The sequence below is a fragment of the Sebastes umbrosus genome, chromosome 6 (genome assembly GCF_015220745.1).
Source record: "Sebastes umbrosus isolate fSebUmb1 chromosome 6, fSebUmb1.pri, whole genome shotgun sequence".
In the NCBI taxonomy this organism is placed as follows: Eukaryota; Metazoa; Chordata; class Actinopteri; order Perciformes; family Sebastidae; genus Sebastes; species Sebastes umbrosus.
Window position 1 is genome coordinate 23,548,506 of NC_051274.1, and position 17,852 is coordinate 23,566,357.

General features: G+C 40.6%; 1 protein-coding gene across 3 annotated transcripts in view; it reads left to right on the forward strand.

The window, feature by feature from the left end:
* cacnb3b (calcium channel, voltage-dependent, beta 3b) overlaps positions 1 to 9,107 on the forward strand; it is a 28,328-nt gene extending 19,221 nt beyond the window's left edge. For all 3 annotated transcript variants that reach the window (XM_037773881.1, XM_037773880.1, XM_037773882.1), the window contains exons 5-14: positions 78 to 130; positions 1,328 to 1,347; positions 1,554 to 1,634; positions 4,818 to 4,876; positions 5,102 to 5,202; positions 5,355 to 5,506; positions 6,567 to 6,662; positions 6,755 to 6,925; positions 7,020 to 7,067; positions 7,157 to 9,107. In XM_037773881.1, the coding sequence (XP_037629809.1) occupies positions 78 to 130; positions 1,328 to 1,347; positions 1,554 to 1,634; positions 4,818 to 4,876; positions 5,102 to 5,202; positions 5,355 to 5,506; positions 6,567 to 6,662; positions 6,755 to 6,925; positions 7,020 to 7,049 (763 nt within the window). In that variant the 3' untranslated portion in view covers positions 7,050 to 7,067; positions 7,157 to 9,107. The remainder of the gene's footprint in view (positions 1 to 77; positions 131 to 1,327; positions 1,348 to 1,553; positions 1,635 to 4,817; positions 4,877 to 5,101; positions 5,203 to 5,354; positions 5,507 to 6,566; positions 6,663 to 6,754; positions 6,926 to 7,019; positions 7,068 to 7,156) is intronic.
* Positions 9,108 to 17,852: the final 8,745 nt, after the last annotated feature.

Below are 17,852 nucleotides of genomic sequence, written 5' to 3' on the forward strand. Positions count from 1 at the left end.
TGGAAGTCGTTTCTTTCTAAATTGCCTCCTGAGGGGATTTTTCGCATAATGAAGCTTTGCATTATGTTGCTCCACAGTAAAGGAGGTAACGCTTCATCTGGAGGCTGGAGGTCCACGCCGCCATCTGCAGGTAAGTGGGACCGGAGGAGTCCTGCTGTTGTGTCTGTCTGCTCTGCCTCTACATGCTCTCACAGGGTCAGATTTACATGCAGGGCGATAGAGTGCTGCAGGGATGACAGATTTTTGTAGGCCAAGTCGGAAGTAAGCATCGCTCTGGTTCCCTCGAAAAGCCAATGAGATTTTTCTGTTGGCTTTTGGATTATTGCAGAAAATAAGCTCTGTGGCAAACACACGTTTATGAAACTTACACGTGTTCTACAGCAAGATAATCTCCAAAAATGAACACCACTTTAATGATTTTTGAAGTGTGAATGCAATCGCCAGAAGTAAAAAGCTGAGCTAAACGGACTACACCATGGTCAAATGAACGCAGGTATACACAACAAGGCTGTAAAGACGTACAAGTTGGCATGATTACGTTTAGTAGTGTCATTTAGCCGCTTGTTAGCAACCGCCTTTTTTAAGACAGATAAAGGCTTCAAAATTCACGGGTGGGATATTTATTGATGTATTTTATGTCATAGAATAAAACGTTAGAATCTCTTAAGCTGTGTTAACCACAGACCTTATTTCAGGCATCTAACTAAAAACCCATTGATTTCGAGATAAGGGAACTCATCGACTTCGAGATAAGCAAATTCAAACTTATTTCCAGGTTTTAGGACTCATTCCTGCGCCACTCTATTCCTGTGCTAAAATGTTTTCTTTTAGAAGAAATTTGTGTTTGTTTGGAAAGTTTGTTAGTGTCGACATAATTTGGCTTTTACATCAAACTAAGCTTAAAGGTGCTCAATACAAATCTATTGCCTCCACACGGCTCTCAACATGGCAACGGCAGAGCCGGTGGCTAGCAGCTAACTGTGCCAACAGTGCACAGGGGGGGGACTTTAGTCTCTGCTCAGGTAGACATTACTCCTCTATATCTTTACGTAGCAAATATATGCTATATTGCTGCTATATTAATACACTGAATATCGTATAGTGCACCTTTAATTAAGTGAGATGACAAGTGAATTGTGATCAGCCCTCAAAAAGGAGAAGGCTTCTTTTTTGAAGGGCCACAATGTAAATGTACTTTTCTTCAGTCCAGCATGGCATGCATGATTGTTAATACACTCTTACGGAGCCTTAAAACTCAAATATTTACTACTGAAGAAATGACTTATTAGCTCTCCTTGTTTAATGTTCGTTTTGTTTATTCTGAAAGCCAAACAGAAGCAGAAACAGGTATGTTTTCCATTGGGCATCTTCCTTATTAATTATTTAAGAGCACCCTCAATTATGCTGCTACACTTAATGCATTTCAGCGCATTTTTATGGCTCTGTACATGGCAGAGCGGCTACTACAGTATACATGTCAGCTAAATGTGTGTGTTGTTACAGTAAATTCACTTCAACATGTAATGTATAATCTGTGCTTGTGGCCTGTGCAGACTGAACGTGTTCCTCCGTATGATGTGGTCCCTTCGATGAGGCCGGTGGTGCTGGTGGGCCCGTCGCTGAAAGGCTACGAGGTGAGACAACCAACAGTACTGCTTTTCAGTTTTGCTTCTGCTTATTCAAGTTTTGTTTGGTGCGTTAATTCCCTGGATGTGGTCAGATATGGATCAGCTAACAGTGTCTATTTTCATATTACTACTCAGACTTTACGTGTCATGGCTTTAAGTCATTTATCAAGTAAAAGTAACAAACTTCTGGAGCTTATAACATGACTGTGTTCTTGCTGTAGACCACTTAAATGTGTCCAGAACTTTGGTTTATGACCAAATATCCTCAATTTTGATATTAGCATTTGGCTCAAAGCACTACCGTGGCTAAGTACATCCTCACAGAGCTTGCATGTCATGTTGTTTAATTGTTGTTAAGACAAATAAGCAAATTAAATTGTATCACTTCATGCTGTGGTAATTTAAGATGGGTATTTACCAGCCATGGATGTGACATATTTAAGTGCTTCAGCACAGTCTCTGGTCTTTTCTTCATGGGCCTGCCATTGTTTGTTCCAGTTTAATCTGGACTGTATTGTCTGGTCCAGTATGGACTTGCCTGGTTTGATCTAAAGGGAATCACTCTCGCCTCCATTATCTCATTAACACTGATACTAAACACCGCAGTCACATCCTGATGAAATTATAGCTCACACAACAGGAATCTTAGATCCATTTTGAGTGATACAAAACAACAGCATGCGCGCCCTCTTTATATCAGCTACTGTCTGTGATATTCTCCTGAACTCTCTGTAACACATACAGGATGAGATATGTGAAAACACATTGCGGTTAAACTCGATTAATCTTAGAATATGTCAATTTCGAGTGAATCTGCGGATGAATATGCTAAAATGCGAGGCGTGTAATTGAACAGAGTGTTTCTGTGCTTCAACATTTTCTCTCTCTGCCTCGCTCTCTCCTCTGTGACTGTGCAGGCCATGTGCCAAGCCATTTGTTTTGTGTGTGAAATATTTATGCATCGCTCTGGTGATGTGCTTTGGGGATGCTCCAGTGGTGAACGCCAGCCTGCCTCCCTCTCTCTCCCCCTCTCGTTCCCCTTTTCTCTGCTTTGTCTCTCTTGTGCATAGTATTATTTATGGTTGCTCACCATTGTTCTCTCTCTCTTGCACTCTTTTCCCCCTCTCATCGCTACTCCTCCATGTCTCTGTTACATCGCCAAAGAGCAACACCACTGTGTGCTCTTCATCCCCCATTCTGAAGGCCATCCATTTTTCAGGACTGGTTGAAAATAGACTGCTTCACTTCATCCTCACAGTGCAAGAGCAAAACCACACACTATCTCTCTCCATGTCATCCGTAGAGATCCCCTCCACACATGTTTGAAGACATGTAAATTAAATCTGCTTATCTGTTTTTTCCACACAAAAAAAATCAATTACCTGCTTAAAAATTCTTAAAATTACATCTTCTCTTAACTATTGTAAATTCTCAGTGTGCACTGGAGGCTTCAAGTTTCCACAGCACACCTAATTTAACTATACCTAACTATAGGTGTAACCTAGATGTGATGTCACAAATCCTGCTGGTAATCCACGTTTTAAACTGAGATTTAATGTGAGAACAAAGAAACGTTCTCCCCGTCAGCAAATGAACCTGAAAACAGCCTTCTAGTGTCAAACTCTGCATGTACATCATTCTGCACAATGAAGCTCAAACATCCAAGTGAAATAACAACAAGCAAAACCAGCCCGTTCTCATTTCCACGGCGTCAAATACCGACGCTTTGTCACGTCCCTCGGCGTGTGATACCGACGCACGAGGCACCCTTTAGCATCTGTATGAGATGCACCAGGCTTTCAAGTAACTACACTGTAAACCCATGCGTGTCAATATCAAACACTCAGAGAAAGTGGTCCGGTTGTGTGGTGACGTAGTTTAAAGAGTGAAAAACATACATAGGGCGGGAGGGAGGGGTGGTAGATAGGTCCAACAAAACAGGCTGTTCTCATACCCATTCCGTAGCTATAACTCTGTAATTCGTATATATTCCATAAAATAAATTTGTATGTAATCCATGTAATCGTGAACCAGGAAGTATAAAGAGTGACAAACGCTGCGTAGAGAGGAGGTCGGGGTGGACGGGTGGGTCAAAAAACATTGGATTTTCGCCCAAGAGAAACCAGTAGTTTTTGTCACGTAACTTCTGTACTTAAGTTACGCCACTTCCGGTGTTATTTTAACCCAAACCACAATCTATTCCTAAACCTAACTAAGTAGTTTTGTTGCCTCAACCTGACAAAGTTGTTTCCTGTGTAGACGGAAGTTTATTTGGAAAAGACTGGAATGGAAATTAACAGGTGTTGCTGGACATTTGCACGAAAAAAATAACTTTTCGAAGATATCATATGAACCATTGTATGAGGATATGTTGAACAAACATAGCTTTCATCCAGGAGACCGCTGTGTCCCGTGTGAAACCAACAACTTGTTGTTTGTCTTTGTGTTCACAACGTTACGTTTCACATTACAGACGTAGTAATTTTAAGCCAAACCATGATGTTTTTTCCTAAACCTAACTAAGTGGTTTTGTTTGATTTCACAAAGTTAACCACGCGTAGCGGAGCATCATATTTTGACGCGCTGAAAGTGACGCCATGGAGGCAATATGTGACGAGTTGGGATGAGAACGTGTTAAAACACATTTTTGAGAAGGACTTTAATGGTGCTCATTTCTATTCGGGCTGAGTAATCGGTTTAACAATGAAATGATTGTTACTCTAATGTCTTTTCTGTCCGATTATATTGTTCTTAATTGTGCGTGTTCTCATGTGACTGTGTGTTAACTATTTAACGCTGCAATTTTGGCCAGAGATAATATTAATCACACAAAAATTAGTTCTGTCTAAAACTCAACAATCAAGTAAACACTTTACGTTAAGGCCCATATTTAATATTTATAAGCTGCATATAAAAAATCTAATAATAGATTTATAACACACTATAATGTGGTTGTAAGTAGATATAAGTATCGACTAAAACGTAAAGAATATAACTCCTCCAGTGGGCACCCATAAGTGGAAGCTGGTAAAGTGCTTATTAAATGCTAAATGAGGGGACTTAAAATAAGTGTTACCAAAATCAAAAGTGAGTGAGAAATAGAAGTAATAATGTTGGGTGTGCATAGGTGTATATTTCATAACACCAGTCTTTCCTAACTTCTCTTCCTTCCTCTCATCTGTCGCCTAGGTAACAGACATGATGCAGAAAGCCTTGTTTGACTTCCTGAAGCACAGATTCGATGGCAGGTGGGTACGTCTGACTGTGTTGCTCCTCTACAGCTGCAGCTCGGTGTACAGTAACGCTGTGACCGAGCTACAGAGCCGTTCGTGGGACTCTGCCTCTCACGTTTCATGGTCGATAGGACACATGGTGGTGATGATTTATTTTTAGCTGCGAGAGAGTACAAGTTCATCTCATCCTTTGAAATGGAACAGTTGTGGATGTGATGTGATGAGACGCTTCTTCTGTAGGATCTCTATTACACGGGTGACTGCTGATCTGTCGCTGGCGAAGCGCTCGGTGCTGAACAAGAAGGCCATCATGGAGAGATCCAACACGCGCTCCAGTCTGGGTGAGTGATGACAAAGTTGTCTTTGATCTGTTTTTGCTAAATAAGGATTAATACCTGCCAAGAATAGATGCCTCCTCTCTCTTTAATGTTGAGTAAGTGATGTTGCTCTGTCTGTCTGTCTGTCTGTCTGTCTGTCTTTGGTTTGTTGACAGCTGAGGTCCAGAGTGAGATCGAGAGGATCTTTGAGCTGGCCAAGTCTCTCCAGCTGGTCGTCCTGGATGCAGACACCATCAATCACCCAGCACAGCTCCTTAAAACCTCTCTGGCTCCCATCATCGTCTACGTCAAAGTCTCCTCGCCTAAAGTAAAGCACCACTCACCACATATAGTTTTTTAAAATGATAAAAATTTGAGCTGAAAGAGGGGAATAATCAATTCGTTGATTGCCAGAAAACTATGTGTATAAATTATTTTGATAGCAAATGTTGGTTGTTTATTCACGTTTTTAAAAAAGTCAAACATTTGCTGGTTTCAGCTTCTCCAATGTGAGGATTTTCTCTGTTTTATAGCTCTCTAAACTGAATGTCTTTGGGTTTTGTACTCTATGTCAGATAAAACAAGATATTTGAAGATGTCCTTGGACTCTCAGCACTTGTGATGAGCATTTTTTGACATTTTATAGATTTAAAGGTAGGGTCGGTAATCTTGAGAAACTAGCAAGAGTACACTAGAGCTGAGTCCAGTGTTGTCGACTCTTCTCCAATGAAAGTAGCTAGTAGCACTAGCTCCAAAAGTCCCTAAATCTAGAGAAAAACTCACCAAGTCGGCATCACTGACAGTCCGTCCCTTCAGGCCTCCCTCCAAAGCCACTACAGAGTGCGTGGAGGCAGGAAGGCAGTCCAATCATTTCATTCGGGTCGAATGAAATGATTGGACGGGATTATTACAGTTGTGCGATACTGGATTTAAAAAAAAAAAGAAATTGTCAGAGTATTTGATTTATTGATTGCTGTCGGGACGTAATGATAATTTCATCAAATATAAATAAAAATGTATTTTAACAACACTACCAACCCTACCTTTAATGATTAATTGATAATGAAAATAATGTTTTGATGCAGTCCTATAACTACAATGATTCACATAATAGGTTGCTTGAATTTCCAGGCAGGAGGGTTTGCTTATTTGCTTTTATGACTCGTGATGCACTTCGACCACACGCGCTAAAATGGGCTTGAAATCTTCTCCACATTAAAAGGAGGTTGAAATATGATGATGTGCCACGATTCACTCGCTTGACATGACTAAACAAAAGAAGAAAATTATGAGAAATTAAATCAGAACCGTGCATTTGATAACCTACATTACTTGGGTTTGTCTTTTTTTAACTGCATGACTCTCTCTGTCTCTGACTCATCTCTCAGGTCCTTCAGAGGCTGATCAAATCTCGAGGGAAGTCACAAAGCAAACACCTCAACGTCCAGATGATGGCAGGGGACAAGCTAGCACAGTGTCCGCCTGTATGTCACTCTGCCTAAACTCTGTTATTATTATTATATCATTATAATGGACACTGAGTGGCGTAACATCTCTCTCATCTCTGACTCATTAGGAGATGTTTGACGTCATCCTGGATGAGAATCAGCTGGAGGACGCTTGTGAACATCTTGCAGAGTACCTGGACATTTACTGGCGTGCGACGCATCTCCCCTGTTCTGCCCCTGTTAACCCCTTACTGGACCAAAGCGTGATCACCCCACCCTCAGCTAATTCCAGCCAACAGGTCAGACAAACACAAAAAACTGATGCTTTTACTAACAATTTGGCTGCATTATTAATTAATCACAACCTTTCTGCCTCATGTGTCCATTCACCAGTTTTCTGAGACTCAAGAGTTGATAGAATGATCACTACCACAGAGAGAGGTGAGAAGACATTCTTTCTGACCTTACTGGTTTCTACTGTACTGGTGCTTTTTTTCCTCTGTTGAAATGCTCCCTTTGCTCCGCTGCAGGAAGCCTATGCTGTCGGCTGGGGTCAGACTCGGAGGTCATAGAGCACAGGGACCAGGGCGCCACCAGGGGGCAGCAGCAGCAGCCATCATCTCTCCAAAGCCAGCCACCACCTTCTCTGGCCGCTCTCAGGGGCGAAGAAGAAGAAGACAGGAGTCCCTTGAGAGAGAGAAAGAGCAGGAGGCTGGTGAGCTGGAGGAAGAGGAGACACAAAAGCATGGAGAGTAGCAGGAGGAGGAGGAGGAAGATGCGAGAGAGGAGCCTCCACCTCACTGCTGCCCCCTCGGGAAGAGCTCCCTGCTCCCACCGCCACGCGACAACTCAGGGCCGCTTTCTACAGCTGCACGCCTACTGGTAACAAACACCAGTACAGCTGTGCAGTCACTGCACGCCCCCCTCCCCTCACCCCTTCCTCCCACCCTGACCTTCCCAACTCCCTCTGCTTTCACACTGGAAGTCACACCCCTACATGGCAACGCTGAGCCAGCCCATGTGTGATCAGACCCCCAGAAGTGGTTGACACACATCGGCTAACTCAGCTCTCACTGTGTAGACAAATCACACACCTGTGAAGGCAGAGTATGTTAACATACAGGACTGTAGCATAGCAGCGCTATCAGTATAATGTAAAACATGAGTAGCTTCCCATTGTGGGGTTCCCAGGGGTTTCCTCTCTGGCCAAAGAGTGCAGAGAGTGACAGAAAAAGCAAGTGTGTATGTCCTCCATCTCTACAGCTCTCTGAGAGCTGCTGAGCTATCATTCCAGTTTAACCAAATGTTTCCTCAAAGGCACAATTGTTTCTAGCAGAGTCCACATTGTCTCACCTGTGTTGGGACACCCAAGGAAAACGTTCCTGTTCCCTTGTCACTTTCTTTCTCTCCAGTAGCCTTTTTAAAGTAATCTTTATTTTTTTTTACAGTATCTATCTATACTACTATCTATAATTCATATCTTGGCTCTCAGTATAGCTGATCACATATCTGTACGCAACAGCGATGCAAAACTCATGCATGACGAGCACATACTTGCACATCAACGGTCTATATGCATCTTTTGTCACAGCTGTGAATGTATAAATGCTGGAAGGATTATTTACAATAACTGTGGTTTGTTTGCAGATCTTTGGTGGCAAATCCCATAACCTAGTGAAAATGCAATTCAGTATCAACCAAAAATTGTGGTTGTTGTCAAATGTGAATTTTTTTTACCCCAAAGAAATTAATTTAAATTCCTCTTTCTACCAAAATTTGACAAAGCCAGACATATATTTTATAGCATAACCAGATAGCAGGAGATTTTTAACACATTATTTCACATGTGTGGGTTACTCCAAAAGAGGACAGATGCAATGCTCCACTGCACCCGATTTGACTGTTATCAGGCAATTAAATGTGTGTTATCGCTCGCTATAAGCTCCATAGATGTGGGTCAGTAGGGGCTTACTATTGTACACCTACTATGTTGTAAAAGTGAAAGCGAATCTTAAAAGCAACACCTTCTAAAACGTTGTAAAGCTGAATGAAACGTTACGTTTTGAACACAAACAAAACAGCTTCTTCAGGTTTAGGCAACAAAACCACTTAAGCTAAATTCACACTACACAACTGGCGGACTTGTAATCCTGAGTCTTTAAGTCGCTGTGCTTTTCACACTGCATGACTGACCGGAGACAGGGGGTGACACTTTCACCGATGAGGTCTCCAAACTACATTTTGTCACGAAAACACACGCGAGTAAAATACACGGTAAATGACGTGATACCATACGCGAGAGACATTGCTGATGTTGTTGTTGGCATGTGTTTATTAAAATCGTGTAGTGTGAAGTAGGCATTAGTTAAGTTTAGGGAAAAACATCGTGTTTTGACTTTAAATATCTATATTTCAAAAGTGAAAGTGAAAAATCTTTTGCTCCTGCCATAATTACTACGGTCGCTAGAGGTCGCTGTCGTCTTCTTTTATTCCTTCTTTCGGTGATCCATCATGTGAATAGATGATTGAACCTACTATTGGGTGTGGCAGGGCCCTACTGACCCAGATCTATGAGGCTTATAACCACTGATCATTTACATTTAATGATCTGATAATGGTCTAATCTGCTTTCCAGTCTCAGGCACACCAGGTATTTATTAACTATTGTTTCACCGGATATAGTTTAAAAGTAAAACTGAGGGAGACTGAAACAATTACTTTTTATCCTTTTTTTGTTGTGGCAGAAACCATACTCATAACAGATGTTGTACATTATGTTTTTAAAACAATTCCCATTGGCTGGTTATAGTATTTTTATTTCTTTGTCCAAAAGGAGAACAAAATGATAAATTGTGAGTGATTTAACAAACTGTAATTGTGGACCAGGGGAATCTTAAAGTTAGGAGGGTAAGAAGGGAAACCACAAAAATCGCTAGCGATTGCAGGGGAGAAGGGAAACACCAAATAAAAATGAGTCTAAAAAAGGCTCCCTACCTTCACTAAGATATTAATATTAGTGAACTCAGATAGTAAACTAAAACACCACTGCCGAGCAGCTGACTGGAGGGTTACCTCTCTGGGAAACAGAGTGAAGTCGACTAAAGAAAAAAACACTGGCAGGTCAAAAATGAGAAGCCAGGCCACACAGACCTACTCCACTCTACCAGACCAAGATTGAAGAGCAAATCATGCAAATAGGTTCACGTGGTAACTTCTGCCAATACACACACCTCGACACAGCTAGATCAAGCAACAGAATGAAGCTCTCTCTACCTCTCACGATGAGAGTCAGCATCTGGACTCTTGAAACCAGGGGTAGATATCGGCTTCACACACCTGATCGTCATCAGGGACCATTAGGCTCCACAGCTGCCCCTCCTCAGAGATAATGAACCCGACAAGCTCGGCCCCTCACACACAAACACAATTTGTTCTTCAGGCTTCCTAGTGGACTGTAAAACACAAAAAAAAAACACCTTACTGAGTAGATTTACTGTATGATTTCCAAAGATATAGATTAATGACACGATTAAATGTTACCTCGGCATGTGCGCTGAATGGAATTCTTGGTGATATATTAGCACTAAAATAAACACATCATCACCGCAAACTACACATCACGTCAGGAACATATCTGCATTTTTCAGCGGTGTCATTTACATTTCACACTTCACTGAAGAAGTGGGCGGTGCACTATATCAATACAAACTTATCAGTACACCTGCGCTCATCCTCCACTACACCTCTGTGCTACAACACTGAGAAGACTCTGAAGGGACATCTGGGTCTCTGAGCACATGAACAGATTGGTTACTCCCTAATAAGCCCAGTAAATTATCTCATTATGTTTTAACAGTTAAAACAAGCGTGTGTATAGCAGGCCTATAAGTATATGGAGGGTGACCTCTGGTGGTATGTTTATACTTATGCTTATATCCACCACTGCTTATTTCTCTGCCCATTGCAAACAAACTGCAAATTAAATATGCATCCACATCAATTAAGAATATGTACAACTTCCGGTCATAAGACTATTTAAATAAATGTTTGCTGCAAATACTAAAAGCTTCATCAAAACTTTGCACAGCCACCAACTGACCGATCCTAAGCCCCCCCTTTTCCAAATCTCTTCAAGGTTACCACAGAAATAAGGAGGAACCAAACCTAGCTGACGCTGGTAATCTGACAATAGGTTGTGTCTAGAAGGTAACCCACAAATTGTGAAATCTGGCAAAAACTTGGGAAAACTCTCGCGAGATTCACTGCCCGATGACCTATCCTAACCTAAGCTATTCAGCTTAGCTAGCGTTTTGCTAACATTAGCCAATTTAAAGAGGACCTATTATGCTTTTGTGCTTTTTCCCTTTCCTTAAGTGTGTTATATAGTTTTTTGTGCATGTAAAAGGTCTGCGAAGTTACAAAGCCCAAAGTCCACGCCAAAGGGAGTTACTCTGCCCCACAGATACACTGCTCCTGAACTGCCTGAAACGCCTCGCTTGAAGTCCCGCCGTTTCTTTCGTAACATGGTGATGACACCAAGTAACACATTTGCATAATACCTGCCTGGCAGGTAGTCTGGCATGCCCTCAAACAAAGCTATTTAGAGAGGAGTCCGAAGAGTTTAACTTGGTTGACCAATCACAACAGAGTGGGCCAGCTGACCAATCAGAGTAGACTAGAGCACAAACGGAGCGTTTCAGACAGACAGAGGGTGAAAAGAGGTGCTGCAGCACAGCCGGTATGAGAAAAGTAAACGTTTTTTAACATTAAAGCATGTAAACATGTTCTAGTAGAAACACAAAATACAAGTATGAATCAAAAAATAAGCATAATAGTTCCTCTTTAAGATGCGTCTATATACAATGTAATCACTTACATAGTAATGTTACCTTTGAACAGACGTAGCATATCTAAGTAGCGTATGACAGGATATGGGAAAGTTGACTGAGGTTCTGCTGGGTTTCAAGTATGCTCAACTGCTATTGGAGCACAGCGCAAAAAGGGGCGGGACTTAGGAAGGGTCAAATTGTGTTTATTTAATCTAATCTATTGGCCTCCATTTCATATCTTACAGTACTCACAAAAAAAATGAATGCATCTCAATAATTCACTGAGATTCTCTACATTAATGCTTTTACCATCTAAAACTATAGAATACAGCTAACATACAACACATGTAAATAATCTAATGTACGTGCATGACATATTGTAATCCTGTTTCATCAGAAGGGCTTTTTAGGACCATCCTCACATGAGCCATTCAGAGTAAATCAACATACATAACCAGTCACATGTATCAAGGCTTAATTGTACATACTGTATATTCAATATGCAGATATTATTATTATCAAATTGCACAGAAACAACACATGCTGACAGGAAGTAGAAGGGTTATAGTCACAGTACACAATATACTCAACGCCTCAGAAAGCATGTGTTTCTATGTATTTTCTTCTCTTTTTAGAGTGATGCACTGCAGTTATTTAGGATCACAGTAAAGTTTGCTTCCACTGACACCCACATTCATTTCTGAAGGACCAGGTTTGAGATACATAACTTCTACTTGATGAAACACAGAGAGCACAGTACCTTCTTTCGATAAAAAAAAAAAAAATAGATATCAGCTCCTTCTATTTGCTTAATTTGTATTACAGGAAATTTCTACAACAGGTGAATTATTCTTTGGACGTCCAAAGCACAATTTTTTACAATTATTATTTCCTATTGCGTTTCACTTGCCTAAATTCTGTATGCAATACAAAGTCTAGCATTGACGAGACACTAGCTGAGACTATCAAGGTATCTCCTCAGTTATGATGGGGTATAATTGCACTACTATCATTTATATATGTCTGCTTTATGATGCAATAAATGCACTAAACGTTATGCCGTACCCACCTCCAATACTGAGTCTGATGATGATGTCAACGTTTCACGTGGTTTCTGACTAGATAAATGATATCCAACAGTGTCTGATGATGATGTGTAAAGGGTGCATCTTTTGTCTATAGCACATTTGAAAGAGGGGGTGAATAAAACACATTTAAGTAACATTTCTGTCTGTGGTGTTTTTATTCCTCCTCTGTGACTTATGACACCACCAACAGAGGGCAGAAGTGGCATGTCTGTGCTCTACCTTAATGTTGTGTGATGCTTTGGAATAATCTGACCAATGTAAACCAGAAATAGCACACAGTGATGACATTCGTCTCTCTTTAAAACTGTTATTCACCCTAATTACAAACAAAAACATATTGCTCACTTACCTGCAGTGGAATGCAGCTAGTTCTGGTTTTGAGTTATCCATCTCTGAGATTTCTGCCAACCAGACTTCACTGTGAACAGTCTTTATTGGAACTACAACTACCAAAACAGTCCTTGTGAAACTTGCACAATGAAGTAACATGGACACTGTTTCTGGAAACACATATTGCAGTTGATTTTTTTTTTTTTTATTTAACTATTGTAGTGCTGCCACTGAATATAAAGGGCAGATGAGGTGGTTTGGCACCGGACAACTTTAAAAGGTTGAAGAACCAGGTTGATAAGCAGGAGTAGTGGGAAAGAAAAATTGGCATTTATTAAAAAAAGTTTACTGAAAACAAAGGGCAAAAAATGAAATTTTGAAACTACATTTAAACGGAGTCAAAAGAACACCTAACAAAAGAAAGCTGCAGCCTCACAACAAGCTGGCACTTCCCCTTACACCAGTGAATGGGATTTGAACCTGCCCAGGTATGTAAAGGTGAGCTAAACCGAGCAAGCATCCAAATTCCACACAGAATAATGAACATACCATTAATACAAGATATCTAAGTTACTGCTGACATCTCAATTTATCTATGGGAAGCCATCCATACCAATGAGCACACCAAATATACAGACATTTAATGCAGAAGTACCTTACCTACCTTCCATCTTAACATAACCAGCTCCTCCCTGCTAAGAGGACATAATGAGGCAAACCTGTTGGCACTTTCCTTGATTGAGCTGCTGAGCCTATGAACCTATAAAACAAACAAACTCAACACGCTTGTGTCCTTTATACACCTTAATAGATAATGTATCAAATAAACTGAAACATTAGACTGAAATTAATAATTAAGCAAACACAAAAACACTGTTAATTTTAGGAAACAGGGCCTTGTGAAACGGGAGAAAGGCGACCTTTCACAATACAAACAGCCTGGTGCTGTATTTCACAGTTTCAAGGCAGGTCTCTAAAAAAAAAACATTTTCCCAGTTTAGTGTCCAGAGCCCTGACCTCAACCCCATCCAACACCTTTGGGATGAACTGGACCGCTGACTGCGAGGCGAGTCATGGCCTTATCACTCAGCAACAGTGCACAACCTCACGCTTGCTCTTATGGCTAAATGGGAGCAAATCCCTGCCGTCACGTTCAAAAATCATGTGGAAAGCCTTTGAAGATGAAGACATGGGACTACACATATGGGAATCTATAGGACCTGTGAGCAGTTGGAAGTGAATTTCAGTAAAATGAAATAGAAGAGGGGAGTAAATGGAAACCTAAAACTTCCATGTATGGTTATTTTTGGAGCCAATCGAAACGCACGACCGCAGCTTCAGTTACACTGCGCATGTGTTATCCCCCCTTACCCCAAGACCCGTGTCCGCCTGACCCACCCTCCTTTCCATAGGCCTTGAGGAAAATAAGGAAGTCTCCCAATTCCAGTTTCTAACCGTCTGAGAATCTTGTGAGGAAGATAGTGACTCAGCTTTATGTCTGTTTTCTGAGTAGCCTACCGTATGCAGACTGCTGTCACCCTCATCATTGTGTTGATGATAATTACCAACAGTGTCACCAAATATATGGAGGTGTGATGGTTTGAGGTGCCAGTAATCAGCCTCCCCCTGTATCCTCCTCCTCCTCATCATCATCATCCTCTATATCAACCATATTGGAAGGTGTCACTTTCTGCCTGATGATTATTCACAGCCACCTGTCTCTCCCTGTCCCGTCAGAGGAGCTCTGTGCTGGGTACACCGCCATCCTTGTATGCATTGCAGTCACTTTAGAAGGGTTAGGGAGAGTTCATCGTCGGCAACTTTTCTTCTTAACTGTTTCTGTCTTCCTGTATTGAAGTTTCATTCAATCAGCGGCTTAGGATAGCACAAAAATCTGAGCCCTGTATATGAATCCTTAATGTTTGTAATAAGCTTATAAGAAAGGCTGCGTAATCTGAAATCTCAGCATATTTCAGCCCTCTTTTCTCCACATAATGTAATTGCTGCGTGAAGCATCTAACTCTGGCTCCTACGCTGAGTAAGGATTAATGCATTACTGTGTTATAAAAGATGACTGAATAAGACGACTTATGTGGAGTCATGTTTTATTTGCTGAACAGTTTCGAACCAATAGCCCAGTTTGCTACAACACAGAAGCAGTACATGAATTGATGCACATCAATCTGTGTGGTTTTGGATCGGACACCAAACAGAAAAAGACTACAACACATAGTCAGGACTGCAGAGAAAACCACTGGTGCCAGCCTGCCCTCCATCCAGGACTTAAACACCTCCAGAGTCAGGAAACGGGCAGGAAGCATCACTGCATACCCTTCACACCCTGGGCACAACCTCTTCCAGCTTCTCCCATCTGGGAGGCGCTACAGAGCGCCGGACACCAAAACAACCAGACACAAGAACAGTTTCTTCCCTCACACCATCACTCTGATTAACACCTAATCAGTCATACACTGTTAGCACCTAAATATCCACTGCTGCTGTTATAGATAATCTTTTTACAATGCACATAATATGTACAGTACGTATCATCTGTCACTGTCAATCTAAACCCTACATGCTGTACATACAGTATATATGTATCTATATATATATAATGTACACATTCATCCAGTCCAAGTACGTATATCCACTCAGTATTTATTTCTTTGCTTATTTGTATTGTTAACACTTAAACAACACTTGACTTGCACATAGATGTTTTTATTTTAGACTTTATATTTTCTTTTATTGTTGGTCATTGGTGCTTTTATGTACATATATATATATATTATGTTATTTCTATTTCTGTGTAAGTAAGCGTAGAGTCAAATTCTTTGTATGTATGTATGTATGTACTTAATAAATAAATAATATGTACAAATAAAAACTGATTCTGAAAACTTAAAAAACTTAAAGGCAAAGTTTCTATATTTACAAAAAAGGTTCTGAAACTGAAGGCAATGCTGCTTCATTTATCAGCAGGCTAAATATTATATTACATTATATTATAGCCACAGTTACACACCAATATTAAACCACCCTGAAACACACTGCTAGCAAAGTGAGGTTTGAAATATACTGCTGCTTTCCCTCTAAATCTATCTATCTATCTTTTATAAATGTCATGATGACTCCTCCTGTAGTCTTCAGCACCAGAACAATTACGGAGGTTTGTTCATCCTACTGCAGGATAAATGCTCTGAATCTGGGAAAAAAATAAAAACTTATACTTTTATTCATATAAAATTTAGCCAAACATGAAATTGTATTGCAACATAGTTCCTCTTGTTTTGCACCACTGATTCTAAGAATCATTATTTCACAACATTCACTAAAAAGATTGGCATAAAAAACATGCCCTTCTCATAGAGAAATGATATGAACAAAAGAGAGAAAGTGCACTCGGTCAAATGTTATTGTTGATAGAAATAAAATGCTAAACAGCAACACGAAACATTTTCTCCTCGGCGTGTAGACACGACCCCCACAAATCAGAGCTGTATTTATGAGACATATTGACACAAGACATATTGGGCTGTAAAACACAGACAGATCGCAGCATGGGGGGGGTGAATGATACGGGCTGTTTGTGACTGAAGGCAAATTGCTTTGACCCACCGGGGCAAAAACTGCAGATTGGCAACAGTAAGTAAATTAGCTAATAGGCTGCCAGACACAGGGGGAAGGCGGCTAATTGACTTTTATCTCTTAATTATCCTTTTTCCCAACAATGAGATGCTGTTTCCATACAGTAATACCCTTCAGGGTGTGAAAGTCAGTGTCTGTGTGTGTGTCTCCAGGGATTCGACCTCTGACTTCACCCTGTGGGCCGCCGATAGCTGGTCACCTATCAGGGGGGCCTCACACCGTCCCACCACATGTCAACATGGTTATACAAAGCACAGGTCACTTTGATCAGCAAACATTCACTGAAACATTCTTTAATAAATCGTATTCATCTGTTTTAGAGAGTGACTGTAACCTGTAAGAAATGTTGAATTTAAGAGGAAATCGATGGATCCACTTATGAGAAATCAAACATCATTTTCAAGATAATTCAGTGCTAATTTGCCTAAATCCAGATCCAATTATATTAAAGGTGCTATTGATAACACTGATAACATTCAGCCACGAGATGTCACATTCTCCCTCCCCTTTTTAATTGCATTTACTTCACAACAATTCGTTGCCAGGCACTTACCGTCAATCTCAGCCATCCATCCGTTTCTTTTCCACACTAACTGACGACCCAGAGATACCACGTGATACCAACGTTGTTTTACTATTGGCTTACAAGCCTTGTTAGAAGTGGGAACTAAACGTCAGGCATCTTCCACAGAGATAAACAAAACATTCATTTTGGACCCGCCAAAATTTGTAAAATGATTAATTCACAATCATAATAACTTGTTTCAGGATAAGCCATACTTTTATTCGGTGCCTTTCTAAAGGTTCTTTGGATGTATCATTTAAAAAAAATATGTGTATTTGCCAACATAAAAATGTTATCAATAAGACCTTTAATATGATTTTACCTTCCTCCTAAACCTCAGAATTTCAGACTAGGTGTGGAAGATGGAGAATCATTTTTAAAGAGACAAATCTGAGTTGTTTAGTTGATTTGACTCTGTGGTAGCCCACAGATCAAAGCAGACTAATTAGTCCACTGTGGATTGGTCTATCAGTCCCATTGTCCTCAGCCAGTGCTGTGTGCTATCGATCCAGCCAGTCAAGTCAATCTAATCAATCAATTTGCAGCAGGCCAAGTGACAGGAGCCACAGGTGACAAAATACAAGTCGGCAGTGACTGACTGACTGCTGGCTATTTCATGAGCCCTAAAAACTAAAGTTAAAACTGTTTTACATTAAATGATTGGTGAAGGAGCTGAAATTAGTTGTTTATAATAATGGATTTAGTTTGCAGGGAAACATAAATGAATATGTAATTATTAAGGTGAGATTTTGGGCTATTTTGCTTC